Here is a 19168-nt window from a genome sequence, read left to right as displayed (position 1 = left end):
AAGAAACAACTTATGCAGCGTAAGCAGGATCTAGTCAGAGGTTTCTTTGCTGGTGCATAAAAGATTATGAATTATTTCTGGATAAAATTACTTGTTTTTCAGTTGCCTCACATCTCCCCTTCCCCATCCATCAATTTTGTAATACTCCAGCTCAGAATTACAATGTAGATGAGGAAAATCTTGTTTACGTTAAACTGATCTAATTAAAACAGAAATTTGGAACAAATTAAAATTATATTTTAACTGCCTCACCCTCCTACATTTCCTACCTTTTTCCTGAGTTTTGATCTTCATGTATACATTATATAGAGGTAGAAGCAACAGAGAAGATGCAGCAAAATTATACAAGAATGATACTTGCACTGAAAAGTTACAGTTATCAGGTTAGATAAATCAGATTGCACTTCTTTACTTTAGAGGCCTGGATGTCTTTTAGATTATGAAAGACCTTGTCATAGTAAGGAAGTATTGAAACTAATGAAAGCATTCCATAAATATGAAATGTCCCAAGGTGCTCTGTGGAGATATTATAAAACAAAATTACCACAGGTCCTTCAGCCTTGTTGGGGCAAAATTCTGGAACTCCGACCCTGTGATCAAATGTGGCGAAGAAAGCAATTGACTGCGACCTTCTCACAAGCAATTATTGATTGGAATAAATGCTGGCCAGCTGACATTCGGGGTGACCCATAATGGCTCATTACAAATGGAGATAGCAAAGTGTGCAGTTGGAAGAACTCAGCAGGCCAGGCAGCATCAGAGGACCAGGAAAGCCGATGCTTTGGGTTAGGACCTTTTTTTCAGAAATGATTTCTGAGGAAGGGTCCTGACCCGAAGCGTCAGCTTGCCTGCTCTACTGATGCAGCTTGGCCTGCTGAGTTCCTCCAGCTGCACACTTTGTTATCTCTGGCTCCAACATCTGCACTTCTTGCTATCTCAGTGATTCATAACAAATGGAGTCCTTTTTAAAGTACAGTCACTATTCGAGGCTGTGCACTGATGTTATATAACACACCATAGTTTTGGTCTAGATAATGATGTAAAATTTTCAATGTTTAGATGTTGTTTGAAGTTCTCATGTTTACTCTATTTACAGTACAGTATGCAAGCCTGCTGTCTAGAGTGTACCAGATGCTGTGTGTTGTCAGTGAGGAATAAACCTTAAAGGTTGAGATGCGGTTATAAATGGATATTCTAAATGTTTAATCATTGTCACTTCAGCCCTGAGCTACTGATATACTTGAATTACTCTCTTCCTTTCCACATTCACAGAGGTGTGATGTAAGTGCAAGCTGTTTCTTTTTAAAAGTGGGACTTGAGTGAATCACAGTATTCTGTACCTGATGGTATAGTTTCAGAGAATATTATTGCACAGGGGGTTGTACTGCTCTCTTGTGACGTGCAGGGAAATAGCACTTACTTGACAGTAATATCATTGTAGAGCCCGTAAGAGGCAGGAGATTTATCAAACAACAACAACCAGTTGTACTTAAAGATCATCTTCAGCATTGTAAAATGTCCCAAGATGTAATAGATGAGTTTAGAACAACCTTTTACCCAAGCCACATGAGGTATTACAGCAGGTGACACAAAGCTTAGCTAAAGGAGAGGGAAGGAGAGTGTGATTGTAGGAGAAATAGATTAAGAAGTAGAGAAGCTTAGGGCATGCAAAATCAAAAGCACGCCCTCGTACTTAAAATTTTTTACTTCCTTTGTAATTTAAGCGACTCTAATTATCATCACAGAAGTCAACATTTGCTTTCCTTTCTGTAGCAGTTGGAAGTCAAGTTGAGAATATCACAGTACAGTCCTGTTTCACCTAATGAACCCATAAGTGTTTATATAGTGCCCTTTGGGAGGTCAGTATGTCTCAAAAGCTGTGTAGCCAATGAAGTATTTTTCAAGTCAAATAAAGTGGGAATGTATATAATAGTGTAAGGGATAGACACTCAGCAAACCTCCACCATCCAGCAATGTACTAATAACTGATAAATCATTTTTCTAGCGGCATTAGTCAAAAGATAAATATTTGCCCAGAGCACCAGGGAGAACTCCCCAGTCTTTGTCTAAAATGATGCTGTGGGATTTTATTTTTGTTATGTCTACCTGAGGAGTAGAAAATACATTAGTGTTTAACATACCATTTGCAAGATGAAAGTTCCTCCAATGCGGCCCTTTCACTACACTGGAGTCTCAGCACAGATTTTGTCCTTGAATCTTTATATTCTGTGTTCACATGTCAGGAGTGAAGTGTGAATCCACCAACTCTAGCTGAAAATGCCACAGATTGAACAAAGGATAACACTGTATTCATCAGCAAGTATGCCCCCTGCTTTTTGCTATTTTCAGTTCCATTTTCAATTTGCCCCAAGGTGGGCATGATTGAGTCAATTTGGGGAGCACAAACTGCACATCAGGAACTTTAACTAGGATTCAATCCATTGTGACAGACAGGTTTGAGGGGAAATCCTTCTGCTGTAGTTTTGCCTGTAGTGCAACCCTAGAAGCGTAAGTTCTCCAGATCCAATAGCCCACAACCTGCTACAGGAAAGCTGCTGCATTGAGCTGGTGACCTTTGCCTGTATTTGAGGGCAGCTCCATCACTGGTAAAGTGGCAGAGTCCTCAAAATTGCCTTTAACTGGGTGCCTATACATTGCAGATTAGCTGCTTCCCTCCATTCAGTAAAACCTTGGATGATCTGTATAGTTGCACATTAGTCCCAAATCTCTCGAATTCCTCACTTGGTGGCGGTCGATTGAGTTCAGTCCTAAAAATTTCAGTTTACTTGGTGTGTATATGGAGTATTGCAGGATTTTCTAGGTATTTGTAATGTTAGAATGAGAATGGATTGCTGTATTGCTTATTTCTGTGGAAAGCCAGTCTTCTAGATGATGATTTCATTGAATGCACCACATCGACTTGTTTTTACATAATCTTGTTAGTGTAATAAAACATATCACAAGAATGCAATCAGGTGCTAGTTCACATTAAGCTAAAGAAGGAGTTAAACAGGAAAGTTAACTGATGGTTTGGAAAAAAGGATAAGTTGTAAAGAGAAAAGAAAAGGAGGGATCGAGAAGTTTGGGGGGGAATTTCGGAGTTGAGGATTTAAGGTAAGTCACTCCGCCAGAAATAGTGGAGGGAAGGGTGTAGCGATGTATCAGCGGGCCGGATTGATGGAATGCAATGTCTTTATAGAGATGTAGGGCTGAAGGAGGTAACCTTCTCAATTCAGTTTGTTTTCCGTTCCACCATATATCTTTCAGTGACCAATTCAATGAATGAATTGGACATGTTTACCAAAGGCAACGCCAGCAACTCCTCCATTTTTATGTTTAAAGGATGATTTTTCAAATAGTTGCCCTCATAACATCTGATTATCGTCTGCGCAATCAGCACAGTCCTTTTCATGAAGTTATATTTCAGCAGATTTGGCTGTATAATATATTTTTAAATTAAGTAATAACAGTGTAACATTAAATAAAGGGCAAAGGGTGAATCTTTAAGTTCCTCAAAAAATCATAGAGCGAGAACCATTTACTGCATTGTGCCGTGACAGCTCTTTTTACTGAGCTATCCAATTAGTCCCACTTGCCAGCTGATTTTTCAGTGTAGAAATTTTATTTTGTTATTTTTGTGTATTTATGCAGTGCCTCCTTGGAAAGTTACTAATGAATCTGCTTCTACTCTTCGTCCAGTGCATTTATGACCTTTACACAAGTTGGGATCGATGTGTGTGATAATTCGATGATGGATGGGGTTGGGGACATTCTAGAAAGACTCCACGCCAGAGTTTCAGTTGCTGGTGGGATTGAGACCTGATGTGGGAAAACATTGAAAATCCTGGTCCCAGAGGTGGGCTTGGGATTGTGCCACCTCTAGGAGATTTTTAGATTTTCCAGGGGATAGTGAGGGGGATTGTGGAAGGAATTGCTATACTTTTCTCAAGCAAATTACTGGAAGTCTGTGGAAGTCATGTTTATGCTGAAGTGGGGGAAGGTATTTATGGATGTGCCAGAATCAGGGAGCATGTACAGTGAGAGATTTGGCTGATAACAGGTTGCCGATTGGTCTCCAGAATTGTGACCAGACGTGGATGCCAAAGGCCATCAGCCTAGTAACACCTATCTGATTGCCTCCTGGTTAGCTGAACAGCTTGTGGGTGTACATGACACTGGCAGAAACCTTCTGACAGCTTTGACGAGCAGGTGGCACAATATTTTCTGTTGTAAAGTACCCAAAGTCTGATGAAAGTCAGTTTACTTTCCCTCATCAGTTGTTGTAAACTGTGGCCTTTAACCAGTGAGCTTAAAACTTTGCAGTTAGTGTACTAATTACCTGTGAAGAACTGAGAAAAGAGATTAAAGAACAAAAGGTCCTGGCAAACAAAAATATCATCTCGGCAAACTGTGTGGACTGGGGCCATTGAACTGCTTTTCAGTTTTTTTTTCCCAACAGCCGTTTTCTTTGCCTGCCTGTATGTGTGTATAAGGATTTTTAGGAAGGGGCTTAGTGTTTTAACTGTTAAGGTGATAAGGCAACAGTTCATAATTGTTTACCTGTAGGTAGAATCTCTTTGTTTGTTATAGCTAGTATTTCTCAAGTACAGAAAAGTGGTGCAAATTTTCGGTCAGTATGGGTACACCTGACAGGTAATTTGGATGGGTTCTTTGTGTATTTTGGTAAAATCTTTAATGTTTGCGTCAATGCCAAGAATAGTAGAGCTTGATTTCCAGCTTATTCAGTATCTACTGTAGAATAACTTGAAATTTCCACTGACTTAATATGGAAAATCGAAAGTTGTTGTCCGTCCTTCCCTTTCCAAACTGAACAGTCTAGTCACTGACCCATCCCTCTCCCTATATAAGGCTGCTTGCAACCGTGGTGTCATCTTTGACCCTGAGATGAGCTTCCAAACATGTATTGTTGCCATCATCAGGACCACCCGACAGCCAAATAAGCTTTATTTTGAAGTGTAGCCACTGCTGTAATTTAGGTATCCAATTTGTGTAGAACGAACTCCTACAAACCGCAATGATATAATCTGCTTTTTAGCAAAGCTGGTAGAGAGGTAAATGTTGGCTTGGAAACAGGAAAGATCAGTCTTGTTCTTTGTTACTTAATGTCATGAGATCTATCATCTCTATTCATTTATGGAATGAGTGTTGCTGATGAGATCAGCATTTATTACCACTTGGAACTGCCTTTGTATAGTTTGTGGTGAGCCACATTCTTGAACTGTGCTGTCCATGTGGTGGGGATACATCCACAATGCAGATGGGAGGGAATTCCAGAATTGTGATGCATGGCAGTGAAATTGTTATAATGTGATTTCAAGTCAGGATGATGTCCAACCTGGATGGAAACATGTAAAAGGTGTCCCTGTGTGATTGCTGTCCTTATTCGTTAGGAGGTAGACACTGCAGGTTTGGAAGGTGTTTGGGAAGTTGCTATACAGCTTCGTGTAGATGGCACACTTTGCTGCCACTGTATAATGGCACTGGAAGGAATTAAATTTTAAAGTAATGGATCTGGATATCAATCAACTGCCCATCTAACTGAGATACCAGACTGTACCTTGGCTTGACATCTCATCTGAAAAAGTACAATTGTAACAGTGCAGCATGACTTCAGTACCGCATTGTGAGCACCAGCCTAGATTATGAGCTGATGCCTGTCTGCCCAAAATCTTCTGCCACAGAGTGTTACTAGCTAAGCTACATTGAATACTTGCGAAGGTGCTGCATAAATGCAAGTATCTGCTATGAACACAAGTATGAGCATCAACAGGCAGCTTGAGTACAAGTGCAAGCACTGAGTCACAATTGGCACTTCTAAATTTCATCCGTGGGATGAGGGTATGGCTCACTGGGTCAGCATTTATTGCTCATCCCTAGTTGCCCTTGAGAAGGTGGTGATGAACGGAGTAGGTACCCTCACAGTGCCCTGAGGGATGGAGTGCCCACACCAGAAGGATTGCAGGGGTTCAAGATCATTGAGATAGCAGAAGATGGGGTGTACAGGACAGACATGGTGCGTCTTTTTTTTGAGCTCCTTTGTACAAGCAATTGATTTGCTTTCTGTTTGTCTGAGTGACCTTTGAGCATTCAGGATTTGAAGACAATTAGATGTGAACAATAAATGCTGACACCAACATTCCGTCAATGGATTATAAAGCAGAAGGTGGTGTAAGTGGGGATCCATCTCAAAGCTGCAAACTGGTTAAAAGCATTTGATGGTGTGCTCTGTCATAATTGTTAATTTCTTGTTTAAAATTAAGAAACATGGATCATTTCAGCCAAAGCAGAAGTGCTTCTTATAGTTAAGAAGTTTGATTAGAATGAATTGACTGAGAGTGCGACAAGCAGTCAAGATAGATGCAGAGTTATTGATTACTTTTTGGCTTGCAGTGCCATTGATGAGTTACGTAGCTCAGAAATGTGTCAAAATACTATCCTTGACACAAATAATTCCTTGTTTCCAGAAGCATTGACTGTAGATGGCATGGTGGCTCAGTGCTTAGCACTGCCACCTCACAGCGCCGGGGATGTGGGTTCGATTCTAGCCACAAGCAACTGTTTGTGTAGAGTTTGCACATTCTGCATGAGTTTCTGCCGGGTGCTCCGGTTTCCTCCCACAGTCTAAAGATGTGCAGGGTAGGTGGATTGATCATGCTATAGTGCCCAGGGATGTTTGGATTAAACTAGGGGAATGGGTCTGGGTGGGATGCTCTTCAGAGGGGTGGTGTGGACTTGATGGGCCAAATGGCCTGTTTCCATACTGTAGGGATTCGGTGATGATAGATATTAACTACAGTGATCTTACTGTATGAACAGTTAATGCAGTCCTATTAGATTTTTTCCTTCACTGTTAAACTTGCTTGAAGCAAAACATTTGTATCATAACTTCACTATAATAAACTCCTTCATACAGTGCCCTTTCAATCATAATGACACTGACAATTATGCAGTAACATATATCCAGTAATTGTTTTGTATTAAAAATAAAAATGGTTTCTTTTCTGTGCCGTTAGGGAATGACATATTAGGCATGGTGTATACAATTTGCAGCACAGAAACAGGCCATTTAATAAAACAGGTCGACATGGGGAATTATGCTTCACATGAATCGTTTGCCTGCCTGTGGTAGCACACTTGAATTCAAGACCCAGTATTCTTGGAATCGTCATATAAGTTAAAGATTCTAAAAGATACAGAAAGATTCTTGAATTAACCTCTCTTGTGAACCCAGACTGACAGAAAGCACAAATCAGGTGCCTGTACTCAAAACTAAAAGTTACTGTTTATTTCAAGTAACTAAACTCCAGCTGCAGATAGACAGTTAAGAACTGTTGTCCCATAACTGCTAAATAGAACATTTTCCCCTCATAACTATCCTCTTATAGACACACAGGCAGGAGAAGAAAATAACATGGGTGTTATGGACAGAAAAGAAGATTGGGATGGCTGTTCAGTGGTTCCTGAGATGGTTCTTAATGACTCTTGTGTTGGTCAGAATGCTGCTTCTCAGTTGTCCTTTTCCAGATGTTTCCACTGGTTTGCAAGTGGCATGGGTGGCTGGTTCACTAATGATAGGTCTTTGACCTATCGATTAAAAGTCACGACTCAGAGCGTCTGCTGAGGGAATGACAAATGGGCTTTCCTCAGGCTTAAAGTGTTTTTTAGAAGAGGGAGAGCTCCTGACCTGGTAGAGCTCTGATTGCAACTCACTATCATGTTCATGTTCCAAAGCTGTTTATTTACTGGATTACCAATAACATAATTGTAGACAGGCAGAAGACTTCTGTGATTGGTAACTGGCCAAGAGACCGTAAACCAATGCACTGCTTGTTGCCAGCCACAGCTCCATTAGTCCACAACCATTCAGCTCCAGTTCATCTGCGTCAACAGTGGTGCAAACCGTATTCGCAATGAATATCAAGTTACATGCATTAGGACTACGCAGCAACCCTTGCCCCCCTTGGTCCTTAAACAGTTCTTTTTCCTCATTTAAAACAATTTAAACAAAATAAGGCAAAAATAATAAGACATGATCTTAACAAAATGAAACATGGTTTCTCTTACTAACAGTAGATTTTTTTTTGTCATTTGTAGAATATGAGTGACGCTAGCACAGCCAACATTTGTTGATGACCCTGAGCTGCCTGTGAAAAGCCTATGGTGACTCGCTTTTTAGAATCACTCCAGGCAATGTAGGGTAATGCTATTAAGGAGGTGGTACCAGGATTCTGACCCAGTGACAGTAGAGACTATATGTTTCCCCACCAGTAGAATGTTTGGCTGTGCCCCCGTTGCTCGTTCTCTCTTGAGGGGTGAAATTCTGAATGTGTGATTTGTTAGGAAGCCTTGTCTCTTGGCCTGTTATGTTATGTTATGACCTGTCATTCTTTATGAAACATGATTCAGCACCAGCCAGTGATGAGGAGGAGAGTGCCACACTGTTTGAGCACGTCTCCAAGACATCGGATGATCCATTCGACACATCCTCCGGGTCCGTTCAGCTCCTCTCAGTCAAGCCTCTGACAGCTCATCCTGGTTATCCTGCATCAGAAAGGAGCCCAGAGGCAGTGGCATTAAATGGAGAGGTAAGCATGATGTTCTTGTTTATTTTTGAGGCGGGAGTTTTGTGACAGGACCACCCACTGTGAGAAATGATTTCAAATATCCTCTCCAATAAAAGGTAACTAAAGAATAACATGTAAGACTGTAGAAGAATCTAGAACATCTGGGTGCACTCTTAGAACTCAAGATCAGCTGATTGGAAATATTTCCAGAAAATTTGTTCACACCAAGAGGTTGTGAGATTAGGAGATGCCCTATCCCGGTAGGCTGTGGCTACAGGAGGCATTTGAAAGGAAGATGGATAGTTAGTTGTGTACGTATGAATACATGCATTAGGAGCAGGAATTAACATGTGCCTCCTCGAGCATACTTCTCCATTCACTATTTAGCTTAGTGGTTATCACTGCTGCCTCACCACCAGGGACCCGGGTTCAATTCCACCCTCAGGTGTTGTCTGTCTATGTGGCATTTGTGTATTCCAGCCCTGTGTCTGCATGGGTTTCCTTTGGTTTCCTCATGCAGGTTAGGCAGATTGGCCATGCTAAATTGCCCCATAGCATTCAGGGAAGTGTAGATTAGGTGGGTTATAGGGAGATGGGTTTGAGTGGGATGCCGTGAGGGTCAGTGTCGATTTGTTGGGCAGAAGGGCCTGTTTCCACACTATAGGGATCTATCGTTTTATCATTTGAGATGATTTTTGATCTGATAACTGAACTTTCCTGCCTATTCCATGCTTGTCAAGAATCTATTTACCTCTGCCTTAAAATATTCCAGGACTCTGCTTTCACCTCATTTGAGGACGAGAGATTCAAAGATCATCTGTGAGAAAAAAATTCTCCTTTAATTTGGTTTTAAATGAAGGTTTCTTTTTTAAACACTAACCCTGAGTTCTCATAAGAGAAACATTCTTTCTATATGTGCCCTGTCGAAAACCCTCAGGATTTTCTGTTTCTATCAAGTATGTCCTTCCAAGTTCCAGAGAATACAAGCCTAACCTGTTCAATCTTTTCTTTTATTTCATGTAGTAGTCTTGTAAACCTTCTCTAACCTGCTTCCAATACCTCTACTTCCCTCTCAAATAAGGAAGGCCAGTACTGTACAAAGTACGCCAGATATTGTCTCACTTGTGCCCTCAGTCATAACTTCTGTAATAAATAAAAAGGAAGTGTTGGACAAACTCAGTGGATCTGGCAGTATCTGTGGAGAGAGAAGCAAAATTAATGTCTAAGTCTACATTCATTTTCTTTGGCATTAACCTCTGACGTTTGTATTCAATTGCCCTCACAATAAATGATAATCTTTTACTGATCACTTGCTGTCTCTGCATATTAACCATTTGCAATGGTATGGAGGGAAGGTCTTATGAGGAAAGGCTGAGGGACTTGAAGCTGTTTTTGTTTGAGAGAAGAAGGTTAAGAGGTGATTTAATAGAGATGTACAAGATAATCAGAGGATTAGATGGGATAGACAGTGAGAGCCTTTTTCCTCGGATGTTGGCTAGCACGAGGGGACATAGCTTTAAATTGGGGGGTGATAGATAGGTACTAGGGTACCTGCTTCCCACTACTGTTCTGAGGAAGGATCACTGGACCTGCAATGTTACCTCTGTTTTCTCCTTTACAGATGCTGCCAGAACTGCTGAGCTTTTCCAGCAACTTTGTTTTTGTTCCTGATTTACAGCATCCACAGTTCTTTCGGTTCCCACTACACTTCACTGCGCCACAATCTTTCTCTTGAAATAATACGTTGCTTTTCAAAAAATTCTTGATGCCAGTGAGTGATTTCACATTTTCCCACTTTATTTTCTGGATCTTTGCCCATCACTTAACCTATATGTGTTATTTTCTATCCTTGTGCATCCTTCACAACTTATCTCTAACCCATCTTTGCCTTATCAGCAAATTCAGCAATTATACCTTCAGCCCCTTCATCTCAGTCACATATACAGATTGGAAAACATTGAGGCCTCAGCACTGATCGCTGTGGCACACCAGTTATTGTAACTTGCCAGGCAGAAAATGATTCATTTGTGCCAACTCATTGCTTCCTGCTAACCAGTAATCTTTCTTCCAAGTCACTATTCCAGCTTTTACCGAAGAGCTTTCATTTATAGAACATAGAATGTCACAACGCAGTGCAAGGCCCTCGGCCCTCAGTGTTGCGCCGACTTGTGAAACCAATCTGAAGCTCATCTAACCTACACTATTCCATTATAATCCATATGTTTATCCAATGACCGTTTAAATGCCCTTAAACGTGGCGAGTCTACTACTGTTGCAGGCAGGGCATTCCATGCCCTTTCAACTCTCTGCATAAAGAACCTACCTCTGACTTCTGTCCTATATCTATCACCCCTCAATTTAAAGCTATGTCCCCTCGTGCTAGCTATCATCCGAGGAAAAAGTCTCTCACTGTCTATCCCATCTAATCCTCTGATTATCTTGTACGTCTCTATTAAATCACCTCTTAACCTTCTTCTCTCAAACAAAAACAGCTTCAAGTCCCTCAGCCTTTCCTCATAAGACCTTCCCTCCTTACCAGGCAACATCCTGGTAAATCTCCTCTGCACCCTTTCCAATGCTTCCACATCCTTCCTATAATGTGGCGACCAGAACTGTATGCAATACTCCAAGTGCGGCCGCACCAGAGTTTTGTACAGCTGCAACATGACCTCATGGCTCTGAAACTCAATCCCTCTACCAATAAAACCTAACACGCTGTATGCCTTCATAACACGCTATCAACCTGGGTGGAAACTTTCAGGGATCTATGCACGTGGACACCGAGATCTCTCTGCTCATCCACACTACCGAGAATCTTACCGTTAGCCCAGTACTCCGTATTCCTGTTACTCCTTCCAAAGTGAATCGCCTCACACTTTTCTGCATTAAACTCCATTTGCCACCTCTCAGTCTAGCTCTGCAGCTTGTCTCTGACCCTCTGTAACCTGCAACATCCTTCCACAATATCTACAACTCCACCAACTTTAGTGTCATCCGCTAATTTACTAACCCATTCTTCTACGCCCTCATCCAGGTCATTTATAAAAATGACAAACAGCAGTGGCCCCAAAGCAGATCCTTGCGGTACACCACTAGTAACTGAACTCCACGTGAACATTTCCCATCAACCACCACCATCTGTCTTCTTATTCCTAGCCTATTTCTGATCCAAACCACTAAATCACCCTCAATCCTATGCCTCCGTATTTTCTGCAATAGCCTACCGAGGGGACCCTAATCAAAACTCTGTTGCGGCCGCACTTGTAGTATTACGTACAGTTCTGGTCACCACATTATAAGAAGGATGAGGAAGCTTTGGAAAGGGTGCAGAGGAGATTTACTAGGATGTTGCCTGGTATGGAGTAAAAGTCTTACGAGGAAAGGCTGAGGGACTTGAGGTTGTTTTCATTAGAGAGAAGAAGGTTGAGAGGTGACTTAATTGAAATATATAAAATAATCAGAGGGTTAGATAGGCTGGTTAGGGAGAGCCTTTTTCCTAGGATGGCGACAGCAAGCACGAGGGGGCATAGCTTTAAATTTAGGGGTGAAAGATATAGGACAGATGTCAGAGGTAGTTTCTTTACTCAGAGAGTAGTAAGGGAATGGAACGCTTTGCCTGCAATGGTAGTAGATTCTCCAACTTTAGGTACATTTAAGTCGTCATTAGACAAGCATATGGATGTACATGGAATAGTGTAGGTTAGATGGGCTTCAGATTGGTATGACAAGTCAGCACAACATCGAGGGCCGAAGGGCCTGTGCTTTGCTGAAATGTTCTATGTTCTATAAATGCTTTACTGAAACCCATACACAATACATTGCTTTACCCTTATCCACCTGTTTGGTCACCTTCTCAAAGAAAAAAAGTTTAGTGAGGCACAACCTACCCTTCACAAAACCGTGTTGACTATCCCTAATCAAATTATTCCTTGCTCGATGATTATAAATCCTATCTCTTTTAATCCTTTCCAATAGTTTACCCACAACTGAGGTAAGGCTCACTGGTCTATAATTACCAGGGTTGTCTCTACTCCCCTTCTTGAACAAGCGGACAACGTTTGCTATCCTCCAGTCATCTGGCACTATTCCTGTAGACAACGACGACATAAAGATCAAAGCCAAAGGCTCTGCAATCTCCTCCCTACCTTCCGAGAGAATCCTAGGATAAACCGCATCCAGCCCAGGGGACTTATGAACCTCAATCCTATCTAGTCTAAAAGCTTGTATCTCAGCCTTCTCCTTGACAACATTGTCTTTTTCCTGTGTCAATACTGACGAAAAATATTCATTTATCGCCTCTCCTATCCCTTTGGACTCCACGCACAACTGCCCACTACTGTCCTTGATTGGGCCTAATCTTACTCTAGTCATTCTTTTGTTCCTGACATACCTGTAGAAAGCTTCAGGGCTTTCCTTGATCCTACCTGTAAAAGACTTTTCATGTTCTCTCCTGGCTCTTCTTGGCTCTTCTCTTTAGGCCCTTCCTGGCTAAATTGTAACTCTCAAGCGCCCTAACTGAGCCTTCACACCTCACCTTTACATAAGCCTCCTTCCTCCTCTTGACAAGAAATTCAACTTCTTTAGTAAACCACGGTTCCCTCACTCAACCACTTCCTCCCTGCCTGACAGGTACATACTTATCGAGGACACGCAGTAGCTGTTCCTTGAACAAGCTCCACATTTCAATTGTGCCCAGCTGCTGCAGTTTCCTTCCCTATCCTACGCATCCTAAATCTTGCCTAATCACTTCATAATTGCCTTTCCACAGCTATAACTCTTGCCGCGCAGTATATATCTATCCCTTTCTATCACTAAAGTAAACATAACTGAATTGTGGTGACTATCACCAAAGTGTTCACCTACCTCCAAATCTAACACCTGGCCTGATTTGTTACCCAGTACCAAATCTAATGTGGCCTTGCCTCTTGTTGGCCTATCTACATACTGCGTCAGGAAACCCTCCTGCACACATTAGATAAAAACAGACCCATCTGAAGTACTCAAAGTATATCATTTCCAGTCAACATTTGGAAAGTTAAAGTCTACCATAACAACTACCCTGTTACTTGCGCTCCTATCCAGAATCATCTTTGCAATCCTTTCTTCTACATCTCTGGAACTTTTTGGAGTCCTATAGAAAATTCCAAACAGGGTGACCTCTCCTTTCCTGTTTCTAACCTCGGTCCATACTACCTCAGTAGACGAGTCCTCATCAAACATCCTTTCTGCCACCGTAATACTGTCCTTGACTAACAATGCCACACGTTTCCCTCTTTTACCAACTTCCCTGATCTTACTGAAACATCTAAACCCTGGAACCTGCAACAACTATTCCTGTCCCTGCTCTATCCATGTCTCCAAAATGGCCACAACATCGAAGTCCCAGGTACCAACCCATGCTGCAAGTTCACCCACCTTATTCCAGATGCTGCTGGCATTGAAGTAGACACACTTCAAACCACCTTCCTGCCTGCCGGAACACTCTTGCGACCTTGAAACCTTATTCATGACCTCACTACTCTCACCCTCCCGTACTCTGGGGCTACAATTCAGGCACCCATCCCCTGCTGAATTAGTTTAAACCCTCCCAAAGAGCATTAAGACCATAAGACATAGGAGTGGAAGTAAGGCCATTCGGCCCATCAAGTCCACTCGGCTATTTAAATCATGGCTGATGGGCATTTCAACACCACTTCCCTGCACTCTCCCCGTAGCCCTTGATTCCTTCTGAGATCAAGAATTTGTCGATCTCTGCCTTGAAGGCATCCAACGTCCCGGCCTTCGCTGCACTCTGCAGCAATGAATTTCACAAGCCCACTGCTCTCTGGCTGAAGAAATGCCTCCTTATTTCCATTTTAAATTTACCCCCTCCAATTTTAAGGCTGTGCCCACGGGTCCTAGTCTCCCTGCCTAACAGAAACAACTTCCTAGCGTCCACCCCTTCTAAACAGTACATTAGCAAATTCTCCCCCCAGGATATTGGTACCCCTTTGGTTCAGGTATAGACCATCCTGTTTGTCGAGGTCCCACCTACCCCAGAGTGAGCCCCAATTATCCAGGTATCTGAATCCCTCCCTCCTGCACCATCTCTGCAGCCACGTGTTCAACTGCTCTCCCTTCCTGTTCCTCACCTCGCTAACACGTGGCATGGGTAACAAACCAGAGATAACAGCTCTGTTTGTTCAAGCTCTAAGTTTCCACCCTTGCTCCTTGAATTTCTGTCTTACATCCCCATCCCTTTTCCTCCCTATGTTGTTGGTGCCTATGTGGACCATGACTTGGGGCTGCTCCCCCTCCCCCTTAAGGATCCTGAAAACACAATCCGAGACATCACGGACCCTGGCACCTGGGAGGCAACACACCAACCGCGAGTCTCTCTCTTGTTCCCACGGAATCTCCTCTCTGTCCCCCTAACTATGGAGTCCCCAATGACTAATGCTGCCCTCCCATCCTCCCTTCCCTTCTGAGCAACAGGGACAGACTCTATGCCAGAGACCTGTACCCCATGGCTTACCCCTGGAAAGTCGTCCCCTCCAACAGTATCCAAAAATGGTATACTTGTTATTGAGGGGAATGGCCACAGGGGAACCCTGCACTGTCTGCCCTTTCCCTTCCTGTCCCCTGACTGTAACCCATCCACCTTTTTCCTGCACCTAAGGTGTGACTACCTCCCTCTAACTCCTCTCAATTACCCCCTCAGCCTCCCGAATGATCCGAAGTTCATCCAGCTCCAGCTCCAGTTCCCTAACCCGGTTTCCGAGGAGCTGGAGTTTGGTGCACTTCCCACAGATGAAGTCAGTGGAGACACTAGTGGTGCCCCTTACCTCCCACATTCTACAGGAGGAGCATGCAACTGCCCTAACATCCATTCCCATTGTTCTGAATTCCCAAACGGACTATAGAGAAAACAAAACTACAAAATCGGCGCTCAGAACCTGTTTTTTGGTTAGAGGAGGAGGATGGATGGGAGGGTAGTGTTTCGGGTAAAGCAACCGCCCAAATATTTTACCTCACCTACTCAGCCATCCCATGTCCACTCCTGCTCAGCATGCACTCCGCCTATTTACTCGGTAAGTTTTTCAGGATGAACTTAGCTTCCTGGCAGCCCCTTGGTCCTCGCTGTCACTGCTCCCGCTGCTACTGCAAAAATAGAGCATTTCCCTCAGTAATCTCTGAAGTGCTGCCCCACCACTACCTATCAAATGACTTCTCAAAATCTAACTACAGTGTATCCAGTGGTTTCCCTTTATCCACTGCAAGCAATCTGCCTGATTACTTTAATTTTCTCCAAGTGCCTTGCTGTAATGTCTTTCCTAATAACTTCTGACATCTTCCTACTGACTGATATTAAGCTAACTGTCCTGAAATTTACTGCTTTTCATCTCTTTTTGAATGATGGAATATATTTGCTATTTTCTAAATTAAAGGAGTCGTCCCAAAACATATGGAATTTTGAGATGTTAAATCTAACAAGTATTCCACTAACCATTTCTTTAAAGCCCCTAGGATGAAGCCCATCAGGAAACAGGATCTGTGAACATGCAGCTCCAACAATTTGCTCAGTACCACTTCTCCAACGATTGTAATTTTCATGCGTCCCTCTGTCTCTCTCTTACTTTTTTCCTGATGTAGTTATTTCTTGGAAGTTACTTGTGCCCTTTATAGTGAAGATCGATGCAAAATACCTGTTCATTTCATTTAACAGTTCCCTATTTTCCATTATGAATTCTCTAGACTCTCTTTTTCATTTACTTTGTTAACACTTTCCTTTTTGAATTATTTATAGAAAATCCTATACCTGCTTTTACATTTTCACCATCTCCTCTTTCGTACTCTATTTCTCCTTCCTTACCGATCTTCTAGCGTTTTCTTTTGATATTTTGTCTAAATTTCTGACCCATCACCCATATTTGCATAATGATATGCTTTTTCTGTAAGTTTGATACTATTTTGAACTTTTTTTTTAGTGAACCACAGATGGTGTGTCGTCACCTTGGAATTTCTTTTTCCCATTGGAATAGATCTAATTTTTGCATTGTGAAATGGTCCTTCAAATTTCTGTCTCTATTGACCCAATTACCAGTTTACTTTCAGTAGTTCTGCTTTCATACTATCCTAATTGCCTTTGTTTAAAATGCTAGTCTTAAACCCAGTTCTTGGTCCCTCAAACTGAATGTAAAATTCATTATACAATGGTCGCTGCGACCTGGGATTGCCTTCACTATGAAGCCGTTTATTAACTATCTCTCAGTGCCAGGACTCATCTTATGTGCTCAGAGATAGTAAAAACATCCAGTGCTGGAGTCAGAGATAATACCAAGTGGAGCTGGAGGAATACAGCAGGCCGGGCAGCATCAGAGGAGCAGGAAAGCTGACGTTTCAGGTCCAGGCCCTTCTTCAGAAATGGGGCAGAAGGGCCCGACCCAAAACGTCAGCTTTCCTGCTCTGCTGATGGTGCTTGGCCTGTTGTGCTCCTCCAGCTCCACACTGCGTTATCTCATCTAATCTGCTATCTGGTCTGTTGCAGAACATGTTCTAAGAAACAATCTTGAACACTTCCACTTGACTTCCTTGGCCATCTGATGTTTCCAGTTCATGTGGAGATTAATATTCCTTTTGATTTCACCATACTTTTCCACCAGGCTTCCACTGTTTCTTCCTTTACATTCCATGCTACTGTAAGGTTACAACTGGGGAGCTTGAAAATTACTCTCAGCAAGTTATCACTTACCTTTCTGGTTTCTCTTCTCACTACACCGCATCTGTGCTGTGGTTCGCTGAATTTAGGTTCTGTCTCCTTATTGTCCTCCATTAATTAATGGAGCCATCCCTCCACCTTTCCCAAGCTTTACATCTTTCCTAAATGTCACATAACCTTCAAAATTCAGGTCCCAACTTGTGTCATCCTCCAGCTGTGTTTCTGCAGTGGCTATCAAATCATACTTATTTACTAATTATCAATAGCAGTCCATTTCAGAATAGACTCTCAAATATGAAAATAGAGAAAATGACAGGGAGGTAGACTTGGATAGTGAAATAGAAAGAAAGAAATAGAGACCAAGAAAGAAGGATCACACAATTTGAGAAAGAAACAGAATTCCAACAAGTAAATTGATAGGATATGATGGGCTGCCTCTTTTACATTGCGCTGAATTTACTGCCATTATTGAATATACAGAAAAGTAAAATTAAGGAAGAGGGTGAGTTGGACTGAACCTGATGAATTTCTTTTTTAGGTCAGTCACAGTTATTGGATAAGCAAATGTAAGGAATGTATTAATCTCTCTCCAAACCCCATAAGCAGCAGCAAGATCAATAACCAACAAATTTCTTTAATAAAATCTATTGAAGTTCTGTTAGATTGTTTGTTGCAGTATTTTGGGACTGTTGAAAGAAGTTATGAGACTTATATTAAAAAAACATTGGTTCTCGTCAGATTACGTCAGTAGAATTCCAGGCGATATCTGTGGCAAGTAACACACACACGCACGCACACACATGCGCACACACACACACACACACACACACACACACACACACACACACACACACACACACACACACACACACACACACACACACACACACACACAATGTTCAAGACTGCATCCAGGACAAAGCAGCTCATTCACCACTTTAAACATTCACCCTCTCCACCACCTGCACACAATGCCTGCTCTGTGCACCCATGCAAGGTGCACAGTTACAGCTGTCTACACCTCCTTAGCCAGCTCCTTTACCATCTAATAGAACAGGGGCAGCAGATGCATGGGAATGTTGTCACTTCTAAATTTCCCCCTACAAGCCACATAGCTTCCTGACTTGGAATTCCTTTCCTCACAGTTGCCCAGTTCAAGACAGTAGCTCATGACCACCTTGTCAGGGCTATTAGTAATGGGCAACAAATATTGGCCTTTGCAATGATGCGCACGCTTCATGAACAAATAAGAGATGTAGTGATTCTTTACATTCATGAATCATAAATTTATTAAAGTATTTCTTTGTGCAGATGCTCACTTGATAGTAAAGCTATTTCAGCATGCAGGAGTCAAGGTTACTTCAGGTGCAATTACAGAGAAAGAACTGAATTTCTTTTATGAAAGCAAAGCACTGAGAATGCTGGGAATCTGAAATAAGAACCACTTTAAAAACTGAGCTGGTCAGGCAGCACCTGTGGAGAGGAAGAGTTCAAGTTTCAGCTTGCTGACCCTCATCAGAACTGAATTTCTTGTCATGCCCTGTCAAACTGTGTATCGAGTGAAATTCATCTGTTTTCTCAGTGTTCTGAAATGTTATTTTGACCTATTATTTAAACAATAATTAGAAATTTTAAAAGTTCTTAGTCTCTTTCTTCTCTCGTGTTCTGTCATACACATCTTTTCTCTTCTTTCTGATGTTTGTGATTCTGGTGTCTCTCTCTCTCTCTCTCTCTCTCTCTCTCTCTCACTTTCTCTCTATCTACTTTCATCCATTCTGTCTCATTTGTGTTTGTTCTGTCTCTGGGCTTTGGTCAGTGGACAGGATAGATAGGGCCTAGAGGAACACAGCAGGCCAGGCAGCATCAGAGGAGCAGGAAAGCTGAC

General features: G+C 42.1%; 1 protein-coding gene across 2 annotated transcripts in view; it reads left to right on the top strand.

The window, feature by feature from the left end:
• Window positions 1-19168, top strand: part of kiaa1549la (KIAA1549-like a) — a 254858-nt gene that overhangs the window by 178525 nt on the left and 57165 nt on the right. For both annotated transcript variants that reach the window (XM_059652107.1, XM_059652108.1), the window contains exon 13: window positions 8428-8606. In XM_059652107.1, the coding sequence (XP_059508090.1) occupies window positions 8428-8606 (179 nt within the window). The remainder of the gene's footprint in view (window positions 1-8427; window positions 8607-19168) is intronic.

This window comes from Stegostoma tigrinum, chromosome 17 (genome assembly GCF_030684315.1).
Source record: "Stegostoma tigrinum isolate sSteTig4 chromosome 17, sSteTig4.hap1, whole genome shotgun sequence".
Lineage (NCBI taxonomy): Eukaryota > Metazoa > Chordata > Chondrichthyes > Orectolobiformes > Stegostomatidae > Stegostoma > Stegostoma tigrinum.
The sequence above is the reverse complement of the archived record's forward strand: the minus strand, read 5'-3'. Positions and strand labels throughout refer to the sequence as shown.